The following is a 15,482-nucleotide window of genomic DNA, read 5'->3' as shown; positions in this document are numbered from 1 at the left end:
GGCAACATTCATTCAGAAATCTTCGAAAATTTCACAACTTTACCTAACAACAACACCCTCTCTTACGCATTGGACGAAGACCGACGAATGTGCAATTTGCTAAAAGTCGTCATAAATGGAGCCAACTGCGTGATACCTATCACGCTTTCTGGTGCCTGATTTGGCAAACAACGTAGAAGTGTGAATTGAAGCTAACTGAGCTTCTTTCTACCTCGGTGTGGACCAAATCACATTATAAAGTTTATCTTCGCACTTCTCGTTCCCCCCTACACGGCTTGGCTTAAACAGGTGCAATATCCATGCTTTATGTCGTCGTCACCGTCTGACGTGCGAACAGCTGCCGTCGTAGAGTAAGTTTTAATCGTCCTAGATATAATCTTGCACACCTTTTGTCCTTTCTCCTTTCAGGTGGTAGGCAACAAGTACAATACTCTTATCTATGATATTAAAAGCCCCCGAGTCAGTAAACTTCAGACGCAGATATCCACCTCGTCGACATCCTCGACGGCGTCGTTCGACGGGGGCAGTATGGCCACACAGCAGCATTGTAATAGTGCAAATTGCAGCAACAACGGTAGCAGTAGGAGCAGCAACTCTCTTCTGCAGCAGCAAATTGCTTTGTTCGTGTGCATCGCTGGCGACAATGAGTCCCGATCGAGGTTCCAGTTCTACATCGATGACACTTTCAGGTGAGAGTTAGTTTCTATTTTCTTTCAGTATATTCTCAAGATTTTCACGGAAAGTAACTAGGGGGGTTTATCGTCGTCAAAAACATGATGAAAATCTCAGACATACTGTGCTTTAAATTTTGTTAGTATTACACGTACATATTTGAAAACTGATCATATCATGTTCGATATATTCACTTGTTAAAATTGAAAGATCCTTTTTGCAGCGTGCAAAGGTCATGTAATACGATTACACCCGCCGCCGTGTCAGGCTTTATTTCTAGATTGAGTTTAAATAAGGGCGAAAGTAACATGAGAGAGTTCTCTTCATCGACTCTCTCTTCTGCAAATTAAAGTGACAAGATCCAAATTCAATCGAACTTTTTTACACTTAGACACTAGATTGCATCACAAGCGATTTATGATAAAAAAGTTCAACCATACTTACATCTTGTCACTTTAACTTGCAGAAGAGAGAGTCGATGAAGAGAACTCTCTCATGTTACTTTCGCCCTTATTTAAACTCAATCTAGATTTGTCCTTTTTATGTGTCGGATAATAAAAATTGTGATGTCCTATTATTTGTGACTAGGCATAAATCACGTCTGTAAAATGTCAGCTATTTTCCTCTTCTGCCAATGACCATGACGATGATCCATGATGTCCACTATTTATAGCCTGGATGTTCTCTCTTATGCTATGATGCTATGTGATACGCATATTTCTGTTAGTTCAACGATAAATAAAAATAATGGCGTTCATTGGCATTGCCGGGAAAGTTCAGTGCAGCTATGCTAATTGATTGCAGCACAGAGCTAATGACCCAAAACCGCAAACACTCCACCCGATGCATTGACCGAATCGTATACCAATATTTACCCGAACATTATATCGTTTCGTTCGCAGATACGTACTGGGACACCTGCTAACGGCTTTCGATTTGTTCGAAGAGAAGCGGGTACGTTATCAGTGTCAGAACCTGTTGCAGGTCGCCCGACGGTTACTAGGCAAAATAGGTAAGTCAATTGAATCAGCTCATTATCGAATCAAATGGGTGACAGCGTGCGAACAATGTGCATAAGGCTGCTAGTACACAGGGTCAAATATTTGTCCAAAAAGAAACCAATGCTCAAACATCTTGTTTGACTCGATCGAATTTTCATTAGTGTCAAACTGATGTTGTTTCTTGAGTTCTTTCCTTGACAAATATTTGACCCTGTGTACTACTGGCCTAATACGGGTCGATTAAATTTAGTCGATTATCACTTCGCCCGGTTTCAAATTAATATACGTTCTCTGTGTCATCGTACTTATTGCTGGTGGCGTCGTCGCGTGCTCAGGATGCACGTCATTGATCGTATAGTGAATCATCGGCACTCTCACCTAGCTCTGGGATTGTTTCACACCGTGCACATTGTGATGGCACACGTTGCGTATGTGCTAATTGGGATGAATCTCATTATATTGCGTAATCGCATTATAGGAATTCAGTTCAACGATATGATACTGTTCATATAGTATATGAATTTACCTTTGCCATTGCTAAGGATAATCTTTGGCGGTGTACAGGAGAACCAACGGTGTGTGACAGTGAAACAGCTCGCTGGAGACGTCAGCATCCTGAAGGTAGCCAAAGCCGGAAAATCACAGTGGACAGAGCGTATTGCGAAAATGCTAGACAACAACCCTGCAAAGTTGTTGTTCGCCACAGATTTGGTTGATACAAAAGCTATCTCGAGCAATTCATTAAATGAATATGTCTCAAAATATACACACATCTAAAATCAGCTTTTGCTAGTGAATTTACATTTTCGAATTTTTTATCATTCGCCAGAGAATAGTTCTCATTTTCGAGAGGTCCTTTGCAATAAACATTCTTCAAATCTATTCATAATTCTCTGGGATGTTGACGCTGCGTTCGAAATACTAAACAGCAGTCTCTTATTCGTGTTAAAAACCAAGAACTTGCAAGACTCCGGTAGCTCTTATCTGCATGTATGCACCTCGAAGATCCAACTTAGCTTAGCTTAGTTTAGACTTACTGCACATCAGGCCGTGTCGATTTTTGCAAAATTCCGAGTACACAATCCCGAATAGTCACAAATGGTTGCAAATGAAACCTTATGAAGCCCTGCAAAATAAAAAAAAAATGAAAAATCGCTTAGCTAGTCCGTAATTGACTTGAAGTTTTATATGAAAACTTTAATTTTTCAGTTTGGGGAAAGCACACTTTTTAAACTTTTGAAGAAAAAGGCACTTTAAAGCAAACTCTAAAAATCCGCTCCTTCCTGGAGATTTAGGGCATACATTATTAACATTTTGTTAGAAGACAACTTTTTAGTTGCACTTCAGATAAGGGCGTTATTAACCATTTGGAGTCGGAGGGATCATATATGATCCAAACACACAAACGGCAGTATAAATTCGCCCATTCGATAAAACAGAATTCTCTCTTCGGCAAAGTTGCTACAAATTGAGTCTGCTATCATGAAAAAATGGGCATATTTGTATTTGGAACTTCATTGACAACCTAGAACATCCTTAACACCATGAAATTTAAAAAAAAAAAAACGAAATAATTGACATACCTGTTGATCTAAAAGCTGAACTCGGATGTGGGTTACGTTTATATGTATTCATTTAACCTTTGCCAAGAATATCAAAAGGTGTTTTATATTCTGCGATGTTGTAGGTGTTCCAAACTGCCCTATAGTAAAGTCCTTCAAATCTATAAAAATAATTTTATGTATTTTCGTCATAAATAATAGCATTGCGTAACGTACTGGGATCCGTGAAGTGCTTGACATCTACAATGTCATTCATAGACACTATAGGGATATTCCAGGTCAGCCAAACTACCTTGAAGCTCAGAATTTCAGGTCTACACTCGTAACAAGAGCCATATCTGTTATACTGAGTAACGTTGCATAATCAACAGCAGTTACTGAAGCAATCTGAAGTCTACTTTGCAGACCTTTGGGATATTCAGGATCGGTCAAACTGTTTTATAATGAAGTCCTTCAAATCTACAAGAATAACTTTATGTGTTTTCGCCATAAATAATAGCATTGCATAATCTGCTGCGATCCGCGAAGCTCTTGAAATTTCAAATGTTATTAAGAGACACTACAGGGATATTCTAGGTCAGTCAAACTACCTTGGAGTTCATACTTCAGGTCTACTTTTCTAACAACAGCCGTATCTGCTATACTGAGTAACATTGCAAATTTATCCGGGTTACTGGACCAATCTGACGTCTACTTGTTTATTGTAAACCTTTGGGATATTGAGGTTCATCCAAACTGTTCTATAATGAAGTCCTTCAAATCTACAGGAAAAACTTTACGTGTTTTCGCCATTAATAATAGCATAGCATAATCTGCTAAGATCCATCCCTGAAGCTCTTGAAATCCCAAATGTCATTTAGAGACACTATGGGAATGTTCCAAGTCAGCCAAACTATCTTTGAGTTCAGAACTTCAGGTGTTGCTGCCAGCACTGGTCAGCAACCAAACGACAAAGTCGTTTCAATCGAAACGTTTCAAATAGGATTATATGTCAAGCGATAGAAATGACAGAGCAAAAATATCATTCGTCATGTAGTGCGAAGTGTGAAATGATTGAAATAATGCAGTCGCACAAACGATTATCATTTAAATACTTAGACTAAAAATTTGTTAAAACGAACTTATACTATTTAAACCTAAGTGTTCTAATCACAGGTTGAAATCACAGATCGTAAGTTGTTTCTACAATTAATAGTGCTAGCTTGTATTTTCTATTCTAACCTAAAATCACAGATGAATTATTAAAACAACGCGAACAAGGAGTTCACCGTAAAATACGTTCCGAAACCGATTTTTGTAAGTAATGTTAAACTTATGTAAACTAAATCTAATTGGAATAAATATTTCAGCTTACAGCTGATTCACACCCACCCTGAGTTGTGAGCTGCTTATAGATATCGGCAATGACCCCTTGTTCCCGTAACATCAGGTTTACACTCGTAACATCAGCCATATCTGACAAACTGAGTAACGTTTCATAATTAATCACGGTGACTGGACCAACCTGAAGTCTACTATATATAATTATGAATCTTTGGGACATTGAGAGTCGTCCAGACTATCCTGAAGTTCAGGTCTTGATAATCACAGTAGTAATCGTCCTGGCACATCATGAGTCATTTCAAGATAGTTTTGAGATATTCCAGGTCAACAACACTACTCCGGAGACCATAGTTTCAGGTCTACGCGTGCGATTACATATAACTTTTGCCACTACCATAAGTAGTGCAGTAATCCACTGTACTTTCCAGAGCAATTAGAGGAACAATATAACACCTATAGGTGTTGTTCAAGGTTGCGACCATTCATTTGCAAAGATTTACATTCATTTGTTATTATCTCAGTTCAGAAACATGCTATCGAAAAGCAATGTATGGATGAATTTAACCTTGTAGTTTCATCTGAAAGTTTGCCGAATAAAATTGGGGTCGCACACGCATACCAAAGTCATGAGAGAGCTGTGAAGGCATCTTTACACAGCGTGAATGAAATTTACATTCACCGCGTGGAGAGTTGCCTTCACAGCTCGCTCACAACTTTGGTATACGTTTGCGACCCCAATGTTATTCGGCAAACTTTCAGATAAAACTACAAGGTTTAATTCATCCATACATTGTTTTTCAATAGCATGCTTCTGAACTGAGATAATAGCAAATGAATGTAAATCTTTGCAAATGAATGGTCGCAACCTTGGCGCTGTTATATATTTTTGAGATATTATGGGCTTCCTTACTGTTATGAAGATTAGTCGTTAAAAACAACCACTGTGACATGAGGCGATTTCGTTACAGATACTAATGTTACACAATATTTTTTTTTGATAATTTAGCTATGTCGTACTCCTTGGTTGTATTCTGTGAGCTCCAGTAAGTATAATAGATTATGCAACATAACTCTATATCCCTTTCGTGACGGAGCGCAAAAAAGTGAAATCTCCATACAAATTGCTCAACTTTGGCTCTCCAGAACTCTTAGATTTCCCAAAAAAGTAATAGGACAGATCGGTGAAGTACTAGATTTGTAGTAATGAGCTGAATTTTAGTATGGTGAGAAGGTCAATTCTCCGTTTCTGCAATAAAATAGTGCAAAAAGCGTGGGTATTATGATTCCTGGCCTAATTTAATGCTGTTTGAGCAAAACTTTGGGTAACAGTGTTGTTATTTTCTCCATTTCTTGCAACATGAACAACATAGTTATCCAAAGTTTTGCTCAAACAGCATCAAATTAGGTAAGGAATCATAATACCCACGCTTTTTGCACCATTTCATTGCAGAAACGGAGAATTGCCCTTCTCACCATACTAAAATTCAGCTCATTACTACAAATCTAGTACTACACCGAACGTGCCCCATTATTATTTTTACTCATTTGAAAGAACTATTCTTTATCTTTTGATTTCTAGCGTTGACTACGTAGATAAATCGGAAATAAATAATATGCGACAGATAAAACTTTTTCATGTTTTACCGTTTTTGCCCACTTTTTGTTTACCTTGTTGTGGTAAATTTTACAGGCAACGTAAACAAAAGTTTATTTCACACATACAAGTATAAGTAATGGCTGAATTAGTGGAACAATTCACATCATATAAAACAAAGTCTAAACAGATGAAAAAAATATGCAAAACTGTTACCGCTCAACAGCACAATTGTGTTGGTTCGTCACGGAAGGGATATAGCCAAAACCGAAACTTCAATTGCTGTAGATGCTATATAATAAACATCATAATAGTTTGTATGGTCCTAGCTGATCTTATGATGCCTATTGGACATACAGAAGATTTATTGGACATGATAGATTACAAATCGTAGCTTTGAATAATGAAGGAAGCTACCGTTACACCCGTAGAATTTAGAGTGTAATCTCAAGAACGGTATGGATAACCTAGTTTATACCGACTGATCTCATACTGTCTATTGAACTTTCAGAAGACTCACTGGACATGATAAATTACAAATCCTAGCTTTGTATAATGAATGAAGTTACCGTTTCACCCGTAGACTTTAGGATCTAAACCCAAGAATAGATGATATCCCGACTGATCTTATACTGTATATTGAATTTTCAAAAGACTCACTGGACATGATATATTACAAATAGAAGCTTTGTTTAATAAAAGAAGTTACCGTTACACCCGTAGACTTTGGGATCTACACTCAAGAATAGTTTGGATGACCTATTGATTGATTGATTTGTCTCTATTAAAGAGACTTTCAGCTCGGATGACCTAGAATATCCCGACTGATCTTATGCTGTCTATCGAACTTTCAGAAGGCTTACTGATATGATAGATAACAAATCGTAGTTTTTTATTCTGAAATAAATTACCTTCACCCCCCTTAGACTTTAATATCTAAACTCAAGAAAGTCAAGCCGATACGTGGCGCTAGTGTACATACAGACTGGATGCAGAAGTACAAACGTATACATATGTGTGTATCTCAATGATGTGATGATATCGGTGGTGTCTGCGAAAAAGTTGTTGACTGGATCACGGGCTATCCAGTAACGAACCAAGTACTCTTACTGAACGAATTCCTAATAAATGGACCCTTACTAGACAGGGATGAGCGAATGTCTTCGGCAAAGTTGATCAGTATGACATAGACCTCCATAAAAAGGGACACTTATGTCGAAACTCTGCCACTAGGCGGCACTAGCAAACATACAAATTTAAAAATTGTAAAACACCAGGATCCTGAAATCTTGGAGAGACTATGTTATTCGTTGATGGGATACTTGATTCGAAATTCCGCCCTGGGCAGCGCTTGTAATCACACTTTTTTGCATTTTATACCTTAATGCCGATCAGACTCGAAAGGAATTCTCGGTGAAACCTTTGAGAGTATTCCAGTAGAAACTACTAGGGGATTCTGAGGTAATACGCACCAGTTAAGGAAGATGCGTCCAAATGCATATTAAAGGGCAATAATTTATTGTTTTAATGCATGCATTCATTGCTAATACTTTCATTCTTAGCGAAATCGGACAAAATTTCAGCCTTAACATAGCGCAGCTTTTGAAAATAACGTTTTTTGTAAAGACCAATATTACGGCTTCGTATGTTTATGCGGGGCAGTAGGCACCCATGCTCGGGGTAAAATGTACTACAACAATGGGGCAGGATGCACTCAAACAAAGGGGCAAGACGCACCACAACATTGGGGCAAGATGCACTGTCGAGTTTATAAATATTTTCCCTTCTTAGAGAAAATGCATGTTTTCTGAGGTTTGAAGACGAATAATAGCTCAATTTTGTTTGCGATTACTTACAGAGCGCTCATAGATATTAATACAGCTTGTTTTCTAAAGGTGCGTTTTGCCCCAACACATGGAGTGCATATTGCCCCAACCAATAGCCAAAAATAAAATTGTTTAAAATATATAATTTACGTACAATACTGTTTAAGTTGTTCTTCCTATGCTTAGTATTGCCCGCAATCAACTAAATAAACACAACAGCTTAAGGTATTTGGTCGGTTTTCGCCATCAAATCGTTCGCCAAACGATCGGGAAAATTACATCAGAAACCTGCCTTTCGATTTTATTCATTTTTCTCATTCATTACGTAACGCAGATATGTAAAATTTTCCAGGTGCTCATTTATAAGGACGTTCTATAAGACTGTTAAGGTTTCAAAGGTACAAAACTGATAATTCCTGAAAAATCAAGGGGGTGCGTTTTGCCTCGACAGTGCATATTACCCCAGATGCCCCTAGACCAATAATTGAATTAATTATTCAAAAAATGCGGGAGAGATAACCAACCAACACTGTATCGTTTTTCTATGTAATGGCTGTATATTACATAAAAAACGATACAGCGCAACTCCGATTATGGTGAAACTTGATAGGTTTGTAGTTCATCGAAAATAATTAGATCCATTTTTTTATTTCGTTATTAGGGTGACCAACTTTCAGATAGGGTGGTCCAAAAAATCAAAGTTTTTGAAAACAAAAAATTCTCAAAATATCCTATCATGTTGGCCGATTTTAACCTTTCTTATGTTAGAAAGCTATTGAATTGTTGTTTTATGTATAGAGATTCATATATTATAATACTAACTTTTAAATTCAAAAAATCATAATTCAAAAACATCTCTGATTTTTTGTTATGTTACACCAAATTTCCTGAATTGAGTTGCGATGGGGACAGCAATCGGGTGGCTTTGTTCGAAGGAAAATTAAAAAAATGATGCGTGTTTGGGGCAGTTGCGATGGGGATCTCGATCGGGTTGCATTGTTCGGCGGAAAAAAACGAAAATTGACGCCTGTTTGTGGCAGTTTCGATGAAAATCTCGGTCGCGTTGCATTGTTCGAAGGAATAAGTGTGGAGTGACATGTGTTTGGGGCAGGTGCACATTTTCCTTCCTCGTGAAGTGATAAAAAGGGATGCACACTTGGTACACTTGGTAGCAAACCGTATTGCAGAAAATTGAAGGAGTTAAGTGGTTGCGGTCATCCGACGACATGGAACTGGGTGAGATCATTAAGAGTATATTTTCTTTACATACTAGAAGAAGTTGGGATAATTACGCCAATGCGTTTTTATGAGGACTCCTGGAGTCTGTAATATCTGCAAATTAATCTTGTAGTTCTGGTGTAGGCCTAATATTGAAGCGATAAAAATGTTAAAAAAAGTGATTGTAGTTCACAACAATTATTGAGCAAATTTAAAATAATTGGCTTAACTACCTCAACGGCTGTCGATCACAGGTAACACATGGAACTACTCTTAGTAAAATACATAATTCGAAAATAGCTATCTTAGCTTGAAAATTTATTCTCCGTATACTCTAAGTTCAATATTGTGGGAAACGCGCGACTATTTCCGTGAGTCGGTCAGTTTTCTCGGTAGGAAGATGGGGACGCGAATATTGAATGCAAAATCAGAAGCGCGTGGGAAAAACGGTTTTCACGGTAGTGTAAACGATCATTGCGGTGACGCGTTTAATACAGAACGATCGTTGACGTATGTGCATTACCCTTACTATCGCGACCAAATAAATCATAATCGGGATGCAGACCGTGTCGTGTATTTTCATATACAGGGGATGGCCAAAATGTTTGGGATAGGCATCTTTTTTTATCCCACAAAAAAATTCAACATGCTGTAACTTTTCATAGAGTGCATCAAAAAATCTCAAATTTTGACTGTTTGTCAACCTATTAAATGTGCCCAAATTAGTACCAATGATAATTTGGGCTCGATTGAATCATTTTTCACGAAGTTAGAACCGTTCGGGTTTATTTAGACAACTAATTTTTGAACTGTCATATCTCGGAAATCAGTGAACCGAATTGAATGAATTTTTTAACGTTTATCAACAATATATTGATACTTAATACGACGTTATAAAACGTAATATTTTCTCACGGCGAATTAAGTTGTACCGGATTGAAATTTTTACCCATATACATATAGGAAAATAATGTAAATAATAAATTTACAATACCACACAAAAATTACTAAATGTGTTCTTCCTTCAATCTCAATAGGCTCTAATATATCTGATAAGAGATAACTTGAGAACAGAAGTAGAAAATCTTTAGATATCAACACTAAAATTTATTGACATTGATGTAAAAATGTAATGCTATAATAATTCATGTTCCAATTTGTACACCACTTTAATATTATTTGCCAAGACTAATTCTCAATCTCGTTTTGTGCATTGGAAAAGAACCAACAGAGCGAAAAGCTTATCATGAGCACAAACCCTTAGGCACTCTTCTTTACTCGATGGATCGCTTCTGATCGTTTTCGGTAAAATCAGTTTTAAATATTTTTTGCTCCACTCTCTCTCTCTTGAGTTCCAAGATGATGAGCGCCTACCTGATATTTGCATATTGCGCTTCTAATTTCTGCATAGGGAATGCTGGGTTAGTAGCTGCTATTGAACGTTAAACCTATAGAAATTCTTTGTTCAAATTTATTGCGCAGTAGAGTTTAAACAATGACTAGGGCGATGAGTCCTCTGAAAGAAGAACATCACTTGAGTCTTGATCTACGATCAGTGCGGATGTGCCTAACTGAAAGTTAATACGACGCTAGTGGAAGTTATTAAGAATTCGATAGTGATAATTTGAGAACGTTATTAATCCGGAAGTGCGAAGATTACACAAATTAAGAATCGAATAGGTAAAACTTTTGTAAATTTCAAAGTTTATACTGTGTTAACGATAGTCTTAACCGTTTTATAGTGAGCCTTCCGAGATTGTTATCACACCTGATTGTGTGCTGTAATTAATTTACTGTGGTAAATTTTGAGGTAAGCATACAACGGATTCTAATGCGAAGCCAAAATCTAATGAACACGTTATAGGAATAACCCTACAACGTGGGGTTTTTGTTTGGGCTCGGACCATTGACAACCGCCAACCGTCGTCGACCACGTGCAACTAGTCCAGGCGTATCCCGGTGCGCCGCTGCGGTGGCTCGTGAGTACTCACTGCAGTGTCGTTCTATCCCAGAATCCGACCGAGTGCTAGAACGCAACCAAACTGCTCGATATCCGCCGAGGACTCAATTTTGAATTTCGGTGTCAAGCCAAAACGATCACCGACCAGCACCCGACGTCCCTACAGTGGTGCTAGGCGTCGTCATCCCGAGGCGCAAGAGAGCTTTGGACACGCGTCGTGAGAGTACTTTGTGGTCGCTGGACAAATCAAACCAAACGAAAGTGGTAAGTTGCACCCAACTACGTTGGTCGAATCACCCCTCGGTCACGCGGAGAGCTGAGCACGAGAGCGAAGAGCATCGAGGTGAAGCCACGTCGGGCCCCGATCATCGCGTCGTTGGAACCTGCCGGCAAGTACTTGCATGCATGAAGAGAGAAGAGTAGCTTTAAGATAGGTAGCCTAGGGAGATTGATTGTGCAAGGAAAATTGGAACAATAAAGCTATTTTTAAACCTTGCACTGGTTCCTACATAGGCACAGCTAGGCGATATTTTGCGCTGATTTGAAATCTCTACTGAAGTGATTTGAAATCGGTTTTTTTTGTAACTTTTAGCTCCATATTTTATGAATTGAGGGGGCCAAAGGCCGAAGAGTTTTTTGAGGTTTACACGGGAGGGATTCGAAAGGTAAGTCGGGTCGTCATTTGAAAGCCAAGAATAGCTGGTGTGTTTGAGCAACTATTAAAACTCGCCCTAGAAGAGGGTCTCAAAGCCGGGACCCAAACAGCATCAGCAGCCTTCCTCGTTGGGGAAGTGGCGCTTAAGCTGCTGTTTGTTATAAGCTCTAGCAGATTCGTTACATTTTGGCGCCCAACGTGGGGCCTGAGAGATGAGAAATTAGACAATTAGAAACAAATTGGAATGAATTTTGAATTTAAAGTGAATTGGAGCTGACGCAATAATTTAGATTGAATTTGAATAACTTTTTGAATTTGAGATTTGGTTAGAAAATAGTTAAGATTAGTATTACTACAGTTTGTTCTGTGTCTAGCTTTAGTTTTTTCTTTCTTTTCTACTTTTATTTTTTTTTTTTGCTGTTTGAGTGTTGTATTTTTTTTTCTCGACTCCTAAGTTAAGACCATTTGAATCCCATTGATTTTTTTTTCTTAATATACATTTTTCTTTGATTGTTCAGTACTATGATGGAAACATATCGCATTTACGCGAAAGATTTGGAGGAGGATGAGGTTGACTATGAGCTGTCCATTCGGGGTTACCCTCTCGAAGGGCCCATGGACACGCGTTACCGTTCCCTACGGTTGGCCTTACGTCAACCCGAAAGCGGGGATGCCATTTTGAACACGGAGTACTCGTTGACCGGTGACTTCGTGGTTGTTCCCATTAAACTAAAAGAAATTGAAACCTTGTTAGAGACAGACGATTTAAAGTGTTTTTCGAGACTTGTGCATTACCACAAAAGAGTGCGCCGTTATGTGCCTGAAACAGATGCTCAGCGACGAAATCAGCAGGAGTTGTTGGACGTGATCAATCGGATGATGCTAAAGTATTACAACGTGGATCTGCGAGATGCAGCTGACTTGGTTCCGGTGATGCGTTTGGCAGCAAATCGACCTGAGGCTGCTGGAGCTGCGGCTCGTGGCATGAACATGAGGGATGTGACAGCATCTTTGGCTAAGCAGTTCAATACCGGAAGTAATGCAATCGGTGACGGCGTGGGAGTATCAACCCCAGTAAAAACCCGTATCTCAAATGGATCTCTACCTCCAGTAGGGGAAGAGTTAATCAGTTTTACTGAAGATGGAGGCACCTTATCGTGTCCACAAGGAACTCCAAAGGCAGCAGTGGCTTCGACTGGAGCAGTTCGTAAACAACCAATGGAGGGCGAGGACAGAGGTGAGGACGGCCTCAAAAATGTGGCGGGTGAGGTGCGCGAACCAATGATACCGGCAAAACGTAGGGAATCTGGAGAAGTTCCGCCGGGGATCGCTTCGCCGAAAGGAGCTGTAGGTGGTGTTCCGGTCAGTCGATTTGAGCCACGGAACCCGTTGAGGCCGATCGAGGTGGATTGCCTGTGGGAGACTCCAGAATTCAAAAGCAGCATTCCGAATACACTGATTCCGCCGAAGCAACGAGTGAGTAGTGAACCGCTTGCTGCAGCACGACAAATGGTGAGCCCCGGAGTTGTTCGTGGGAAACCTGCCCAAGAAAAGATAGATATGAGTGATTTTGTGCACAAATCTGAGATTCGAGGATACATCCAGTCGTACTTGGACCAAGTTTTCACGTCGGAACGTCATTTTCCAGGAAGGATGAACCCACCCGTGGTCGATACGTTGGTTGACAGAATTGCCAACATTGGAATACATGATCCAGAGGTTTCGCAGATATCCAGAGCGGCCAATCAACGCCCCGAAGTTGATTTTGATCCGCCATTGCAGTTGCCTCGGACGACGCCTATCTATGGTGGATCTGTAAGGAATAACCAACATTCGAACTCAGGTGTACGCGTCGACCCTCCCAGAATGGATCCGGGTTTGATATCTCCTTTTGATAACGGCGGGGAGCCTTCGTATTCCAACGCTAATGTGATTGGAAGACCGGATAATCTTGGTGGAAATTGGGCGAATTATTCGTCCCGTAGGAGATTGCCTCATCAGACCTGTAACATAATTGAGAAATGGCCGAAATTTTCGGGTGATTCTAATCCTGTTCCGGTTGTAGATTTCTTGCGTCAGGTAGAAATCCTTAGTCGCTCGTACCAGGTCACCCCAGATGAGTTGCGGATGCATGCTCATTTGCTATTTAAAGATGACGCCTATGTATGGTTTACGGCCTACGAGAGTCAACTAGCGACATGGGACATGCTGTTAATCTACCTGAAAATGCGCTATGACAATCCGAACAGAGACCGATTTATCCGGGAGGAAATGAGGAATCGTAAGCAACGGCCAAACGAATTGTTCAGCGCCTATTTGACGGATTTGGAGGCCATGTCGCAAAGGATGACCCGCAAGATGACCAGGGAGGAGAAATTCGATATCGTTGTAGAGAATATGAAAATTTCCTACAAGCGAAGACTGGCATTAGAGCCGGTCAATTCAATTGAACATTTAGCTCAATTGTGTTACCGCTTCGACGCGTTAGAAGCCAACTTGTATGCGCCGCGGAGTGTGATGAAGCCAGCTCTCAATGCTATCGACTGCGACGAAGAGTATGATAAAGATTCGGGGGACGGCGAAGAAGCGTGTTTGCTGGCACTACAACCGAAAAACCTCCGCAAGAGAAATACTAACGGTCCTAAGGACAAAAGCGAAAAAAAAAACAGTCAGCTACTTTGCTGGAATTGCCGCCAGAGTGGACACATGTGGCGAGACTGCAATCGCAAGAAAGGCATTTTCTGCCACATTTGTGGGGCACCTGAAATGACTGCATACCGGTGTCCCGAAAACCATAATTTGCGACCTCGAGATTCATCGCCCGAGGTACCAAAAAACGAGTAATGTCAGGGATTCCCGGGAACAGATCCCCTGAAAGAATCGTAGATGAAGTTCCCATTCGACCGTTTAAGTTATTCAACCACATATATGATATCAACACCTGTTTCAGACGTTGTCCGCACCTTCGAGTGAAAATTTTTGAGGAAGAAGTCGAAGGACTGGCCGATACGGGAGCAGGAGTAACCATCATCAATTCAGTCAGCCTGATCAACAAACTTGGCTTGAAAATTCACCAGTGTAACTTGCGAATAAAAACAGCGGATAGTACGGAATACACGTGCCTTGGGTACGTGAATATCCCTTACACCTACGGAACAAGAACGTGCGTGGTACCCACGATCGTAGTACCGGAGGTGTCTAAATTGCTGATTTTAGGAGTAGACTTTTTAGACACCTTTGACTTCAAGCTGATGATCGCTGAGGACACAAGCAGTCAGAATTCCGGCAACCCTCTGTCCCAGACCACGGAGGATTGTCAAACACCCCTAATGATAGCCGAGGATTTCTTTTCAGACGATGATCAAGCGTTATGTTTTCAGATTGAACCGTTTAACCAGAAACATCCTGAAGAATCTCGGGAGACAGACGAGAGCTTAGAAATGCCCACGGTAGAAATACCTACGTCAACAGTGCAGTCACCTAAGGATATCGATACTGAACACCATTTGACGGACGATCAGCGACAGATGTTGTTTGAGGCAGTTATACGGCTTCCTGCAACTGCAGAAGGAAGTCTCGGACGAACAACAATTCTAAAACATCCAATAGAGCTTCTACCGGGAACACAGCCGCGGAGGTTATCCATGTATAAGTGGTCACCAATCGTCGAG

General features: G+C 40.1%; 1 protein-coding gene and 2 long non-coding RNA genes across 5 annotated transcripts in view; all 3 read left to right on the top strand.

Annotated features, from left to right (window-relative positions):
- LOC134287952 (uncharacterized) overlaps positions 1-15,482 on the top strand; it is a 746,963-nt gene that overhangs the window by 143,113 nt on the left and 588,368 nt on the right. The gene's annotated exons all lie outside the window — the stretch shown is intronic.
- The window catches only part of LOC109401385 (cGMP-dependent 3',5'-cyclic phosphodiesterase), a 239,401-nt gene that overhangs the window by 104,122 nt on the left and 119,797 nt on the right, over positions 1-15,482 (top strand). For all 3 annotated transcript variants that reach the window (XM_062851275.1, XM_062851274.1, XM_062851273.1), the window contains exons 5-6: positions 409-689; positions 1,575-1,684. In XM_062851275.1, the coding sequence (XP_062707259.1) occupies positions 409-689; positions 1,575-1,684 (391 nt within the window). The remainder of the gene's footprint in view (positions 1-408; positions 690-1,574; positions 1,685-15,482) is intronic.
- LOC134287039 (uncharacterized) lies at positions 10,322-11,448 on the top strand. Its single transcript, XR_009996970.1, has 3 exons — positions 10,322-10,876; positions 10,939-11,006; positions 11,061-11,448. It is a non-coding gene; the product is annotated as an uncharacterized LOC134287039 (long non-coding RNA).

Source organism: Aedes albopictus, chromosome 2 (assembly GCF_035046485.1).
Source record: "Aedes albopictus strain Foshan chromosome 2, AalbF5, whole genome shotgun sequence".
NCBI classification, from domain to species: Eukaryota; Metazoa; Arthropoda; class Insecta; order Diptera; family Culicidae; genus Aedes; species Aedes albopictus.
This window is presented reverse-complemented; position numbering and strand designations above follow the sequence as displayed.